General features: G+C 36.6%; 1 protein-coding gene across 1 annotated transcript; it reads left to right on the top strand.

The window, feature by feature from the left end:
- The first annotated feature begins 228 nt into the window (after positions 1-228).
- LOC123770257 (store-operated calcium entry regulator STIMATE) lies at positions 229-13,783 on the top strand. Its single transcript, XM_045761928.2, has 7 exons — positions 229-382; positions 1,968-2,226; positions 2,565-2,709; positions 3,422-3,543; positions 6,682-6,878; positions 9,129-9,245; positions 11,292-13,783. Exons 2-7 carry the CDS (start codon positions 2,067-2,069, stop codon positions 11,421-11,423), a joined length of 873 nt encoding a protein of 290 aa, XP_045617884.1. The 5' UTR covers positions 229-382; positions 1,968-2,066; the 3' UTR covers positions 11,424-13,783.
- Positions 13,784-15,628: the final 1,845 nt, after the last annotated feature.

Genomic DNA, 15,628 nt, shown 5'->3' with positions numbered 1-15,628 from the left:
TGGGTGGCGTTGGCGACACTTGGGGGTCATGCGAGCAGGTCCTACAGTTAAAGTTTCCCTCAACAGATGGTGCTCGACGCCACCAACACACCGCGTTCCGAACATCTGCTCTGCGAGACCTATTATATGAATAAATGTTGATATAGTTAGTTTTAAAGATTGATGAAAATACCAAGGAGATAACAATGTATTTATGCACTAATTCAGTAGATAATTATGTTGGTTATTCGTTGATGAGTTTGTAAACAACAATTAGGAAGTTTCCTAAGGCTGAACTGCCACCAGCCGAACAGTTTGCCATAGAGAGCTAGTGAGAGGAGTGACTGGATGACAGGAGGTCGTCAACACTCTCACGACTCTACCATTCACTCGACAACATGACGTATGTATTATGTTGTGAAATTCTGCTCGTTATTCTGTAATGCTACACCTTATATCTTGTCAAGAGCACGAGTAATTTGAGCCTTCCAGACGTGCAAGAAACTTAGAGGAAGTATGTATGGTTCACTAGGTGACCCTGGGATGGGTCTGTAGGGGAAACTCTGCTTTGTCTTGCGCTCAGTAATTAATGTTGACTCGTTTATTTATGGGTGATAATTTTTAGTTTGGTGTCGTTTGATAAAAGAGCAAAAGCATGAAGGTAACTGCAGAAGGCCTATTGGCCTATACGAGGCAGCTCCTATTTCTATCCAGCTTGCTTGGTTATGGAGCCGTTTAATAAGGAAGTGTTGATTTAGGTAATCAGGAACCACAAGCTGTATCCTTAAAGTTCAGTGTGGTCTCTAGCTAGGCCAAGTATTGGACATTGGCTTTAAAATGGAATTAATTTTTTGGTATACAAAATTTATTTATAATTCATACATTAATATTTTATTTGACCAAATAAAACTAGTAGTGCAGTCTGTTGTGTCCTGCAGTACAGTTTGGTCACATCTGAAAGTCCCTGGGGTAAATTCCTGCTCGGGCAACTGTTCCTTAAACTATGCCTCTGTTCACCCGGGGTTTGGTCAAATATAAAAAAACGAGTATCTGTAGTTTCATCTTGAATTGCCAAAACTGGTATCTATTCAGGTGTCCCTTAACATTCTGATTTTAAGGTGTTGAATTTGTTATTTTGGACCCCTCTTCCTGTAGGCGAGTGGCAGAAAGTATTATCACGAGTTCGGATATTGAATCTGATTTAACCCAAGCAATTTAAATTTGTTTATTAGTTGCATATTTTAAGTTGCCTGTCATGCACTTTCAACATATTCAGTGAGCAGCTATGGAGAGGTTGTAATCAGATGCATAAATTACCTTAAGTTATCAAACTTTTGATACTTGACAAAGATTTCTGGTAGTAAATAAATCTGAGTTAGTCACATTTCTTTAAGATTTATGAGCTTTATGAATTCATAAATTTCACATTCCTTCAGTTGGTTATACCAGGTATGTAGATCTGCCCGAAACGCTATGCATACTAGTGGCTTTACAAGAATGTAAAACGTCAAGTCTCTGTACTCTAATAAACCCAATGTACTTTCTTGTATATAAATAATATGCAGGTTAGTGTTGCTGATGCCTTGCATAAAGCAAGGCTTACATTGCCAGGTAATTCAAACTCCCAGAGATTCTTATTAAAAATTTGTAAGATGTGTTTAATTACCCATGAGAAGAGTTTGCCGTTTGTTTTATGGTAAAGTACTGGGGAAAGGAAACAAAAATGCTACCTTGTACCACTAAATATATACCCATTCCTTGGAAAGATAAAAAAAAAATGCAATGAATTTAGCACATATTAATAATAATGCATAATGCATTAGCAAATGCATAATGAATTTAGCACATATTAATAATAAAATGAATTGATTGGGGAAAGACTACCACACAACCTATTGGATATTATTGTATGTCTGTTTGCATAGTTTCACTCTTAACTTCTAATTAATTATAGTTACATTAAAAAGTTTTACCGTTTCTTTTTACAGGTGAATACCATTATGATCCAGATTTAAATTGCTCAAGACTATATAAATTACCAAAGAAAAATAAGATTGTAAAGATTTCACGTAGACTAGACTTGAAGTATGTCGGGTGGAAACTCCTTACAGCCAATGGATAGTTTGGCTGCTCCCTTGATAAATACCACCATTGATGTCAGTGTCTGTGGAAAAGATGCCCTTACAGACAGTTATGGCTGGTTTGTGCAGGCACTGCTAGCCAGTTTAGCATTTGGTCTTCTCATATGTAAGTAAAGGGTTTTTGTGTGGTTTTTAGGTCTTAAATACTGTACTGTAAAACATTTTCCTTTTCCTTCTAACCTGTGCAATAAATTGAAGATTGAAATTTGAAGGGAGTGTAGGCTATGGTCTTCTCTTGTTCCTGAGCCCTATAGAGTATTAACATTGTTTGGTTTTTCTTCTAGAATATAGTAATTTATATTAGTGTGCATTTGAAAAGTGATGGATAAATCTAGAGTAAGATTGTAAAGTATTGACTTAATCTGAGGTTGGCAAGTTAAGAGACTGCTGTATTTGCATAAACAAATCTTTTTATATATGCAGATATAAATATTTTTTTTACAGTGAAAAGATTTTGTGAACCAAAGAAACATAGGAGGTCATGGCTTGTGTGGTTCTATGACACCTCGAAGCAAGGTTTGGGAGCCATGATAGTTCACTTTTGCAATGTTTTTCTCTCTGAAGCATTCAGAGGGGACCCATGTACCTGGTAAGTAAATTTTTATGTAACTGATTACATGCTGCAAGAAGCTAGTCTTGGTGGTTTAATCCTTAGTGCTATTGTCGGATGTGTGTTGTATGCACAATTTTTTATTATGAATACCTTGAAATTTAAAATTTTCTTGACATACAGAATTATAAAATTTAAATAGTCCTGTAATCTGGATTGATCATAATTGCCTATAATTATATTTCTTTAAGAATAACGGTAAGTCTAAAACAGAATCGTGCATGGTTTCATTGAATTGTATTAAATTTGATTGTGCATGATATTGAAACATGCTCAAAGATTCTTCTAATTAGAGTAATGACTTTTGTAATAAGGCTTGTCTCTTGAGTAATAGTCACAAAATCAAATCTTGAAAATTACTTTAAAAGCAGAGCACACAATTTAAACTTGCAAAAGTAAAAGGCATAAAGACACGAGCTGTGTGTACTGTGGGTGGACTGTTGTAATGTGACTGTCATCTTGTGGTTAATATAGTATACTTTCTTTAATGTGCTAGAATCTAATTTACATAATCATGGCATCTAACAATTCTAATAAAGGCATTCTCAAATTTGTCACACGAATTATTCTCGGAGGAGTGCTTATGTATAGTATAATTCTTGGAGTGTGGGACTTGCCCAAGGTAGCAACCAAGGGACTAGCTTGGAAAGTGCTTCTACAATTGGAATAATTTATATTGTTACTTTTACAGGTACATCATAAGTTTTTTACTAGATTCAACACTAGGCTTGGTCATCATCTGGGCTGGCATTAGGCTTAGTATTTACATTGGTCAGAAGCAGGGCATGCCTACCATTATCTTTGGAGAGTATGGTAAGCATTATTAATTTCCACTTCAAATTATAAGCCCTGTGATTATTTTTTTTTTCAATTTCTTGTAATATTTGTCACTTTATATTCATTTAAAAAATTAACGAAGTTTTCATCCATTTATGCATTTGTTTTCCTTTTCTTTGTTAAACAGTTTTGCTGATAGGAGGTAAAGATCTATAATCTGCATAATGAAATGTTACCACATTTTCTTGCAGATCCATGTTAATAGATGGAATTGAATTTTTTTTTTTTCCCCACTTCACCAGAAATACACTACCCACTATACAATGGTAGAAGGTACAGTGGGTAGTGTGTTTCTGGGAATTAAGAGAACTTGAATCTCATATTTGCCATTTTCATCCATGCTGTGACCTTCACTGACTGCAACCACAAAGCTGATGGAAATCGATCCACTTCTAAAATTTGAATGCAGCAGTATTAGTGATGTGATGAAGTCCAATTGCTTTCCATGTAAAAATAGTGTCCTGCTAATAATATGCACAGAAGATATAGAATACAATGAAGTTCTGCCTCCTGTGTTTGTGGGTGGGTAAAATGGTTTTGCAAGGGTTCCTCTTGCCACGACTTCAAAATACAGCACTCAAAAGTTGAGAAGCGACCTTAATTTTTCTCCCAACATCTTTTGCTTGGTCTTAATTCTTGCTTGTCATGGCATTGAGACTGTCCACTGTGACTTGCACACTTTGGCTTGCATTGACATTCACTCACAGCCTCTGACACCTTGGTTCCAAGAGACGGGCTTTAGCAATCTTTCTCACATTGCTAAGGAACCCATTTAATCAGGAATAAGTGAATTCTTAAAGAATGCATCTTGTGGATGCAGCTCCCAGACCAGCACTATTATCCTCAAATCTTGGGCTGATGTACTATTTATGTAATATCTAAGCTTGAAATTTTTGTAGAGCAGATGAAGCTTGGCTGTCCCGAATACTGGTTGGGAATAGCTTCCGAGTCAGTAAAGCCCAGGTCTTTTAAATTATTGGGCTCCATGTCTAATGGCTGATTTTACTGCTTAACCAATCAAAGTTTTTCATAATATCGCCTGTCCCATCATTAAGCACCTACTCGTGGAGCATTGAAAGTGATTACAATAGTCCCATTCAGCTCCCATTCAGCACCTAATTGTTTTTTTTACACTGGAAATTTGCATGCTACAAAACTTTCATCCTAAAGTAAAGATTGTCCTAACAGTTACATCTGATGGACAGCTTGCATGCAAATCTCGAGGGCAGAATGACACCTGAACTAAATGCCTCTAAAAGACATTTCAGAATGGCACGTGGGTTCTTTAGCTTGAAAACTGATTTTGGTGATGTTTGTCCAGTTTAGTGACAAATTAACCCATCTTGGGCATTCAGGTGTTCTCATAGGTATTCTACGAGATGCCTAATGTTCTAGGTATTTTGGCATTGGTGCCATGTTAATGTCAATGGTTCTGAAGATTTGGCAAATATAGGGCAAGTCATGCACTTGTAGATAAATCACTTTAAGCATTTTAACCCTTAAGCTGCTAAGGGGTCCCGAGGAGATCTACACCCCGTGCGGAAAAAAAAATCTAAAATTATTTAGTCTTCTAAAAATGTTAACTTTTGTTCCCTGAGCACGGGAAAAATAAAAAAAATCGTAGGCGACATATTTTGGGCGCAATAGGCCGAGGAAGCCTGGCAAAATGTGGGCATTGACAGAGCAGTTGTCAGAGCCAGTCAGCGTCACCCGAGTTGACAAGTGGGAGTTGCCACAAAAGATATTATTACCCAATTATTTCAATGTGTCTGATTTTTTCTTTGTTTTTTGCAGTAATATTATTCAATAGTGTGTGTTGATATATTTATATAATAAAAGGGGTGAATCGTCGCTATACTAAAAAATTTGGTGTGCATATTAGTGATTCTATAATGTTCATAACAGCAAAACTTTGTTTTATTACTCTATACACAGGTTAGATATAAGTATCTGCATGCTTTGTTCACCATAACAAACCACTAAGTTGGTATTGTGAGTCGAAAAGCAACGAGGAGTGACCGCCACACACCAGCCAGCCACTCGTTGCCACTCCCTCAACAATGTTTCACTCGCTCACTTTCTCCTCCCACGATCCTGTTTTTTATTTTATTCACTATATACAGATGTTATATATAAGTATCTACATGTTTTGTTACACAATTGTACAACTAAGCTGATATAGTTAGTTCAGGTACTAAGAGACGTCGCTACACACAGTCAGCTGGCGGCCGCCTCCCTCACACATTCAAGGTCACACGTACTAAATTTCTCCAACAATACTGTTTGTAGTGTTATTACACTATATATACACATTATATATAAGTATCTACATGCTGTATGCACTGTAACTGTACACCTAAGCTTGTAGGGATGCCCAGAGAGCACAGTAGCCACCCTCTACACAGCTAGACAAGTCATGCAGACGACGACACCTCCGTCACCCAAATGGCTCCTCCCAACATAATCCTTTTTGCTATTATTGCACTAATACACACACTATATAAAATTATCTACATTTGTGTTCACCATAGAGAACCACAGAGCTGGTACGGTGAATGCAGACGGTAACATGTGGCCACACAGTCGGCAAACGATGCTATCTCCCTCCATCTCTCGGCATCACTCCTCCCACAGCGCTGATAGTGACTTTAATTGTAATATGTAAAATTGGCAATACTTGTTACTTCTGCTTAGTTAAGTATAAAGATTGAATTACTAAGTGGGAGATAAAATCCTTTAAGTGAAATGACATAATCATACAGAAAAAATATCCACAGATGAGGTCTCTTATCTTGGTGCTTCTCTGCAGTGTCAAACTTGACTTCACTTCCTAGTGACTTGCCTGATTTTATGCAGCTTTGTATTTTATGCCATTCTGTTAAAATGTTTTGGTATAGTAGTCATTATTAATATAAAGTTGTTAAAATTTCATTTTATACACTTTTAGACTAGATTTTAAGGTTTTATCAAAGACAAAAATGTTTATAAATTTTATATAAATTATTTGAACTAAAAGATAAAGATAAACTAGGCAGATCGGCAGCATACATTTATTTTGCAGGCAAGAATTTATTCAACTTGAGGATCTCTCTGATTTAAGTTTTTTCTTTTTAGGTCGTCCTCCATCGGCACGTGCTTGGGGGCACCAGTGTGCTCTATACGTGGGTATTATGATAGTAGAGAAAGTACTCATAACAGGGTTGTTAGCCCTCCAGTTCTGGTCCAGTGTGAGAGATCTCATCTTGGCACCCATTACCGACCCACAAGTTCGGGTAGTCATTGTCGTTCTAGTCATTCCATTCTTCATTAATGTAAGTAAAAGGCCAATACATTTGTCTGACCTTAGGCTCATGTTAGATTTAATGCATGCAACCTTCCTGTGTATCAGGCCCATATTGTATTGCATTGTGTTACTTAGTTGCTTTAGCCCCTAATTGTTTATACCAATTGTTGCAAAGAAATCTTTTTTAAATACTAATATGTATTACTTTAGTTCTTTTCAGTTTTTTTACCAATACTTTTAATCTTGTTGTATTGAATATATCAGGCGTTTCCTTAATTTGAATATCATATACACTTTATTACACTTGTGCCATTAACCTCTAAGCTGCTCTAGGCTATTTGGCCTTCATCACCCACAGGTGCAACAAAAATAATAATTCAAATATATTTAGTCTTAAGTGTTCATTTGTGTTCCCTGATCACAGGAAAAATAAAAATATTAAATTGCTAGTGGCATATTTTGGCCGCAACAGGGCGAGGAAGTCTGGCAAAAAGAGGCATTGACAGAGCAATCGTTGGTCACGGTCTGCTCTGCCCGAGCTGTCAGGCGGGAGTTGCCACAAAGATATTATTACCTAATTATTTCAATGTCTCAATGATTTTTTTTCTCCAGTAATATTATTAGTGTGTAGTGTGATATATTTATATAATGTGTGAATCATTGCTATACAAAAGTATTGTGATCATATTAGTGATTCAATTATGTTCATAAAACAATAAACATAGTTTTGATGTTATTACACTATATACACAGGTTATATAAAAGTTTCTGCATGTTTTGTTCACCATAACAAACCACTAATTTGGTATGGCAAGTCAAAAGCAATGAGGAGTGGCCACTTGCTGCCACTCCCTCCCTCAGCACCTCACTCGCAACATTCCTCCTCCCACCATACTGTTTTTGCTTTTATTCACTATATACAGACATTATATATATAAGTATCTACATGTTTTGTTCACCATAACTGTACAACAAAACTGGTATGGTAAGTTTAGACAATAAGAGGGGTTGCTACATGCTGACGGCTGCCTACCTCACTGGTTAAAGGCCAGATGCACTAACATTCCTCCTACAAGTATACCGTTTGCGGTGTTATTACACTATATACAGATTTTATCTACACGTTTTGTTCACTATAACCAAGCTGGTATGATGCCCAAAGAGCATAATGGCAACACTTGCACAGCATAAGTTATGCAGGTGATGCCACCACCTTTGCCTAAATGGCTTCTGCCAACATACTCCTTTTGCTGTTATTACACTGTACATATACACACGTTATATATAAGTGTCTACATTTGTGTTCGCCATTGCGGACCACTAAGCTGATATGGCGAGTGTAATCGGTAACAAGAGGACACGTGTATTTAGCAGGCGACGCTACAGTCCTCCCACCCTCAACATTTTTCCCTTGTTGAAAAATGCACCTTCCCACACCACAGATCAAATTATTAAAACAATCCTACCGTTATAAGAATCCTGGTAATTTTTATCAGTCAGGGGTCTGCTGTAATACTATCATCGCTAAATAATACCAGTTACATATATTTGACATTTTTAGGAGATGCTGTGGTCACAAGCTGAACAGCAGTGCTGTGAGGTCATGCTGTGTGATGTGAACTTGCATGAACTAAATGATCCTTGCCATAGTGCTGTATATACTTCCAATATAATCCTGTATAATGGTTGATTATAATCCACAGGTTAATCCACATTTAAACTGGGTAGACGTATAGTGACTCGCATCAGAAGGGTGGGCATGGTAGCAAGGTGAAGTTGGCTGAAGAAACCAGCAAGTCCGATGTGGGGAATCCTCGGAGGGAAGAGGGGCTACATGGAAAGGGGGGGGGGGAGACATAAGGCGAATAGTAGTTTGATTTAAACTGATGTACACCTGTTTAGTTCAGCCAGTGTTGTAATAGTTTGTGAAAGTTATGGACATGGTTTGTTTCCGATTTTGACATTTGTAATTTTTAAATTCCTGATGAATATAGCTTCTAAATCTAGAGGACTGCATACAAATTAGAGAATAAATGTTGACTTGGATAAATTATTTACTGTAAATTTGTGTAAAATAAGTTATAAATGTACACACATTTATGAATAAAGTACTTGAATTTGAAAATGACTGCTAGGCAGGAACAAGTGGAAATATCATGCATGCATAACTTTCCAATATAAAATTGCATACTATATCTTATTCCTCCATTCATATTACTAGCCATTTCACCCATACTCCTTAATTTTAATTCCTGATTTGAGCACTGTTAATCACCAGGCTCTAATCTTCTGGGTGACGGACAACTTCTTGATGTTGAAGGTTAGACCCGTAGCGAGAGATGAAGAGTATGCATTCCCGAATGATTCCACTTCAGGTTCAAGAGCATTTTCGAAGGTAATGCAGAATATTAGTTGTTTTCTAATTTTAACTAGAATTAATGAGGTGCAGTATTAGTGTTTAGTTTCTAGTTCTTGTACATTTTCTGTGGGAAGTCCTGTCGGATCCCTGAAGCTGTCCGACTGATCAAGTGTGACACTACTAGTGTCAATTGCAGAGTTCTTTTGTATTCCTACAGGGGGCAGGTATGTATATAAAAGTTTTGGTGGATATATATACAGTATGGTGTAGCTGCCTTGTATGTAGACAACAGGCCTTCTACAGTTTCATTTATTTTCTTATTTCTTGCCTTTCATGTGCATTTTTTATGCCCTTCATATGCATCAAACTAATTTTTTTTTTTTTTTTTTTTTTTTTTTTTTTTTTTTTTTTTTTTTATGGCTGCCAAACTCCTGTTTTAGTGGTGACGTTAAAGGTACAGCACTTGCCATTCTCTACATCATTATTAATTTCTTCAGTGCAGTAAGAGCTGCTGAACATTTTGTTCCTGTAGTACAGTCAGGTTTGTTATAGACTTGCAATCAGGAATTCCAGGCAGGACAGAAATGGTTGGGGGCTCTATCACCCCTGTTTAGTTAGCAATAAATAAGTACTGTACTCCGGAAGTTAGTCGGCTTGTTGAGGGGTTGCATCCTGGGGAGGGGTCCCTAATTCCACCTAGGGGTGAACCTCAATAAAAGCCTAACATGTCTGTATATGCTGGCTATCTGTCCCCCAATACATTGAACTACAATATTTAATTATAATGACTAAAATCTCTCAAATCCTGTAGAATATGAGAAATGTGTGGAATTTAAAGGGTCCAAAAGGTATTTGGAAACCTGGTCGTCCTAGGCAACTGGTGATTTTAAGAGTCGGTTGTCCTTGTGGCGAAATGGTAACGCACTCACTTAGCATTTTGCGAGTGCTTTGGCCTGTGTTCGTATCCTGGCCAGGGAGGATTTACTTGGTGCCAATCCTTAACTGTAGCCTCTGTTCACCCAGCAGTGAATGGGTACCTGATAGTTAAATGATTTGGCAGGTCATGTTCCGGGGAAAATTAGGATTAAGTACTTGCTAAAATGCTGTGTGTGCTAGTTAGTGGCTGTACAAGAATGCAAGAACTCTTGTATATATAAATAAAAAAATAAATAATACTTTAGGCATGTCTTTATCAATCACCATTTCAATTTCAAAAAGAAATCTTAAATGTGTTAGTCAACACATTTGTCACTGTCAAATAGTCACTGTCACTGTCAAATGCCTTGAACTTTATAGAAACCTTTCACTACACAATTTAACAAACCTTTAAATTAAAGGTCCTGGATTCAATTCCTGTAGTGGGACGTAGCATTTCAAGTTTCCATTCACCCGATGGTTCAGTTCATCTAGCAGTAAATAAGTACAGTACTCTTGAGTTGGGGAAACTGGTGTGGGTTGTATCCTGGACAAGGTCCCTAGTTGGCCTAGGGGAACGTTAAGCCCAAGAGGCTGCCAGCTCCAACTGTTGAGGAAACCACAAGATATTACATTACCCAGTCTGAAATGTTTGCTAGCAGGTGACTTTCTTCCCTGCTGTAAATGAAATGTAAACTTATTTAATAGCTAAACACTTGTATGGTTAATTCATTATGAATGTGGTATGCATGCTTTTATTTAGTGGAATGCTCGAGACAAAACTAGAATACCTGCATCTTCCTGACAACTAGTACAAACATCTTAAACAGATAATGATTATTCATTGCTGGGGGAGAGGTAACCAGTATGTTATGCTTATATTGTGGTAAACCCCCCCCCCCCCAAGGTTTAATTACTAAACCCTGCCAGGATGCTACCCCACAACAAGCTGGCCGATTACTGGGTACCTATTTACTAGTAGGTGAACAGCAGCACAAAGTGATGGAGGAAACATGCCTTGCTATTTGTCCTGCCTAGGATTCAAATCTGGAAATCCCGATCGAATTGATAATGAACCAAGCTGTGCTACTGGGACCCTTTATAGTTTTTTTTTTTTTTTTTTTTCTCTCCTTCTGAAAAATGTTTTAACACATTTTGTTTCTTCAGGTTCACTACAAGTGCCATGATGTGCAGCACGAGGAAGAGTCTGACATTCTCTTAACAACCTCAAACGATGATGAATTGTTGGGTAAACATGAAAATCTACAAGAAAGGCATGTTGGACGCACTATTACATAACATACTGTAATACACACAAGTGGTAAGCAGATTACTTTAGGAGCATGTTATTTCATACAAAGTATACAGTGGCTTTATGAAATTCAGCATTTAAGATATATAATTGGAAGATTGGTATTCTGGCAAAAATATTATAGGGATTTTACCGTCAAATACCCACATCTACAAACTTTACTCTGCAGCTGATATAGGGGACGTGATGTAAGTTTCAAACAGCTCTCGTACATTTGTATGGTTACATTACATGCCTTGTGATGGTCCTGTAGTTACATTGTGTGGATATAAGAGCTCACATTAGAGGCCTAATCTCTAACCCGGATGGTAGATAAAGGCAGCAGTGATGTGCACCATTGTATGCATTGCCGTCTTTATCTTTAGTACCTAGCAGGCTCCTTTAATTTAGAATATTGCTATCCCATCCTGGCTAACAGCCTAAAAAATTCCATTTTCATTATTTGATGCATTAGATTAAGTTGAAGTAATTTCCTAATGGAACTTTTATTCTTAATGTGCTATAATTTTTTGCTTGATAACAGCCTTTGCATTTTAATTTCACCAAAAGTGCTAAAAGTATGGTAGTCATCTTGGCATAATCTCTAATTTTAGTGCAGTGGTGGTGCTAAATGGTCGATATTCATAATTGTGTGTGTCGCGCACGCTAACATACAAAGGTCGATATTTACAAAATAAAAAAAAAGTAAAAAAAAAATGGTAAAGATAACCTCACCTTTGCAGATAAATATGTAAAATATATTGCAGAAATTTTAGTAAAATTTGGCATCGAAGTACATTTGTATTCAAATATAGAATTTAGATATTTATTACAGTATTGTAAATTGGTCCAAAAAAAAATTAACCCCCAAAAAAAGATGGTAATTTTTTCCTGACTGACCTTGAACTTCCATATTCAGTATTATATTGTTTTACTCCAGTGCTTCAAAAGTACAATATATATGTACTTAACCCTCAGAATACAGGTACCTGTATCTAAATTTGTTTTTACTTTTTGTGTGCAGTTTCTTATTTATTCCTGTAAAATATTAATAAAACTGTGTATGAAGTGTTGTAGTTTTTGTGAGGTATAGAAGGAACTGGGTAGTGGGTAAATTGTTAATTATCACACGCACGAGTCACACTGGTTTTGGAGCTTAGGACTCTTAAGTTAAAACTTGGATTGCTTTTAGGTTGTTGCATTGGTAATAAATCTCTACAAATAATTGGGTCGGTACTGTACAGTATATTGACCTACATTATATGATGTACTTGTATTGCACATCTGTTCCTGAAACCTCTGGAACAGCTCAGCCTTGCAACCCACTTATTTTTTCTGGTAATTTGTCTAATAATGTCATCCACGCATAAATTTAAACACTAATGGTGTAGATGAAGTCGCATCTGCCTAATTGCAGACCTCTAGCACATAACCTTTTCTCGGTAAGCAATTACAAAATGATAGCAATTTTATTTATATACCCTGGCTTGATGCCTACTTTTGATAATTACTGGCTAACATTCATGTGTACTGTATTTTATAACCATATTTAAAAGGATTTTAAAACCAGGGGCAATAATTAAAACGTGCAAATAACAATAACTTCAGTGGCCTGGATAAATGATTACTGTATTTTGAGGGTTAATATAAAGTGGCATTTGTGGCTTGCTATTATAGGACTTCCATTCTTGAGGATAGTTATTTTTGTGTTGATTACAATGTATTGTACTCTCATGAGTGAGCCATCATTCTTGTCTCGGGAGATTTTCCTCCATTAATCATGAACGGCATTTAAACTTTACTGTAGTACCATACCATAGTTCCTATTTAAAATTGCAGCGTGGTATTCATGGATTTAATTTTGAAGTGATAGTTATCCCACCCATGTACAAATCAAATTCTGAAAGTTGTTACGCATAAGCCTCGTACTGAAGCTTCTGCAAACAAATTGGAAGAAAAGATTTTGTCTTTGATAAAAAAATAGAGTATGGAGTCGAGATGGTTTTGCCTTTTCACCCGGTAGTATTTAGGAACATTTATTAAAATTGCCCTCAAACAAATAATTCTGTAAAGTCCTTGAAATTTGCAGGTACTGTACATAGCGTAGTATTACTTCATGCCTCTATTTCTCTAGAGATTGTGTGAATTAAATGGGCTTTGCTTCAGTTTTGCCAAATAACTACAGATTTAAAGCAAAGCAAAGTACAGTTTACTGTAAAATGTAATGTGGCAAAGTGTGATTTCAACTGAAAGGCTCCCTGCTCTGTATTTTGTACTGCTTAGTTTTATGAAATTAAACATTTGCATATTAGTTCTATATATGCATGTGCATTACAAGTTATTGGAAATAAAATACTTGAAATTTTAAGATTTCATTTATTCATGTAAACTGGCTGGTCTAACATGAAAATTTGAACCCCTGAAATTTTTCTCCAGATTACTTATCAAAACTGTCTTGGATATCTCTTAAATCTTTACTTTCATTTATTTTGGAAAGTGCTAGTACTGCACTATTTCTAAATTTGATAAGCATTAAATTTGTAGGGGAATTTTGACTAACCAGAAACCTAAGAACCTAACTTGCTGAGGACGATGGCTATTAGTCAAAGTAGAGTGCTTTTTAATTTCTATGAAATGCTAGAGTTTTAATGGTGAATTGATGGCACCAAAATTATGCATTCAAAAGACTGACTGCATGCCGCACTCCTCGGCCAGCCTCCTCGCTCTAAGGTCACTTGTTTTGTAAACTTATAATTTAAATATGTTCTTGGCATGGCACCTTCTTTTGATACTTTCTTCCATATTAAGATGAATGTTCTGTTCTAGCCAAATCATTCTTCCTGGCATGCATCTTGTCTATTTATAGAAGAGGTATGAAAGTGAAAATCTCAAAGTACATTACAGGTCCACATGCTGCAGTGGAACTGTTGCAGCTGCAGAAGTCATTCTATTTTCTTTAAAGTAATGTAATTTTGGTAAATATTGCAAAGGTTATTTTTAGTGCATTTACAGAAGGAAAGTAATTAATAAGTTGGTAAGCATTAATTATGCTGTCTTTTTAAGATTTTACTTTATTGTACAGTGTTGTATATTGTAAAATATTTTCCAGTGTTAAAAAAGCAAAATCTTAACACTAGTCTCGTAACGACGCAGCATTGCGTCAGTGGCGGCAGCTTTAGGAGGGGCGCACCGTGGTTTTGGACATATGCATATACTCGTGTAGGGAATTTCATTGTGAATATATTGATATCAAAATGAGACCTAGGACCAGAATTGAGGTAACAAAGTTGAAAAGAGTATACCCATTTTATTAGCGCTCACTGGGGTTACTCTCCGTCACTTTCTCTGTTTGCTGTGGGTGGTACGCCGGGCTTTTGGACTTTATATTTGCATATACTCCTGTAGGGAATTCTATTGCAAACACAATGACACCAAAATGAGACCTAGGACAAGAATTGAGATGTCCAAAGTGAAGTGTGTACACATTTTGTTGCTCTTGCGGGCTTCCGGGTAACACACTCTCACTTTCTCATTGGGCTTTATATGCATTTAATCCTGTAGAGAATTCTATTGCGAACACATTGATACCAAATTGAAAAACCTAGAACGAGAATTGAGATGACAAAGTGGAAAAGAGTATACACTTTTCAGTATTACCACACGCTCTAATGTAATGAGAGGTGCCTTGGGGTGGTGCAGTTCTCTTTCTGGTCCACTTTCACCTTGTTGGCGGGTGGAGTGCGCTGCGGTTTTTTACATTATATGCATCTACTCCTGTTGGGAATTCTATTGCGAACACATAGATACCAAAATGAAAGACCTAGGACAAGAATTGAGGTAACAAAGTTGAAGAGTATACACTTTTCAAAATTACCGCGCTAGCCCGTGAAACGCTGACTCCCACCTGGGGTAGTGCGGGGCTCGTGCACCCAGTGAGCCAAAGTGTTAAGATTTGAAGTTATTTTGTACAGAATTTTTAGGTCAAATTTCCAAAATAGTAAAATATTAAAGCACTGTAGAGTAATTTGAATATTTTAATGAACAACCCTGCTCAGAAATTAGCAAAGATTGAATTTGTAAATTAATAGTATAGCCTTAAAGATTTTAAGAGCTTAAATAGTAAGTGCATTAGATGTTGCCAGAGGGTTTTGGAGCCTTGGTCAGTGCCTTCATCATTGGTGATTATTCATTCTTTCCCTTCCTCTAGACTGGT

The sequence above is a fragment of the Procambarus clarkii genome, chromosome 42 (assembly GCF_040958095.1).
Source record: "Procambarus clarkii isolate CNS0578487 chromosome 42, FALCON_Pclarkii_2.0, whole genome shotgun sequence".
NCBI classification, from domain to species: Eukaryota; Metazoa; Arthropoda; class Malacostraca; order Decapoda; family Cambaridae; genus Procambarus; species Procambarus clarkii.
The sequence above is the reverse complement of the archived record's forward strand: the minus strand, read 5'-3'. Positions and strand labels throughout refer to the sequence as shown.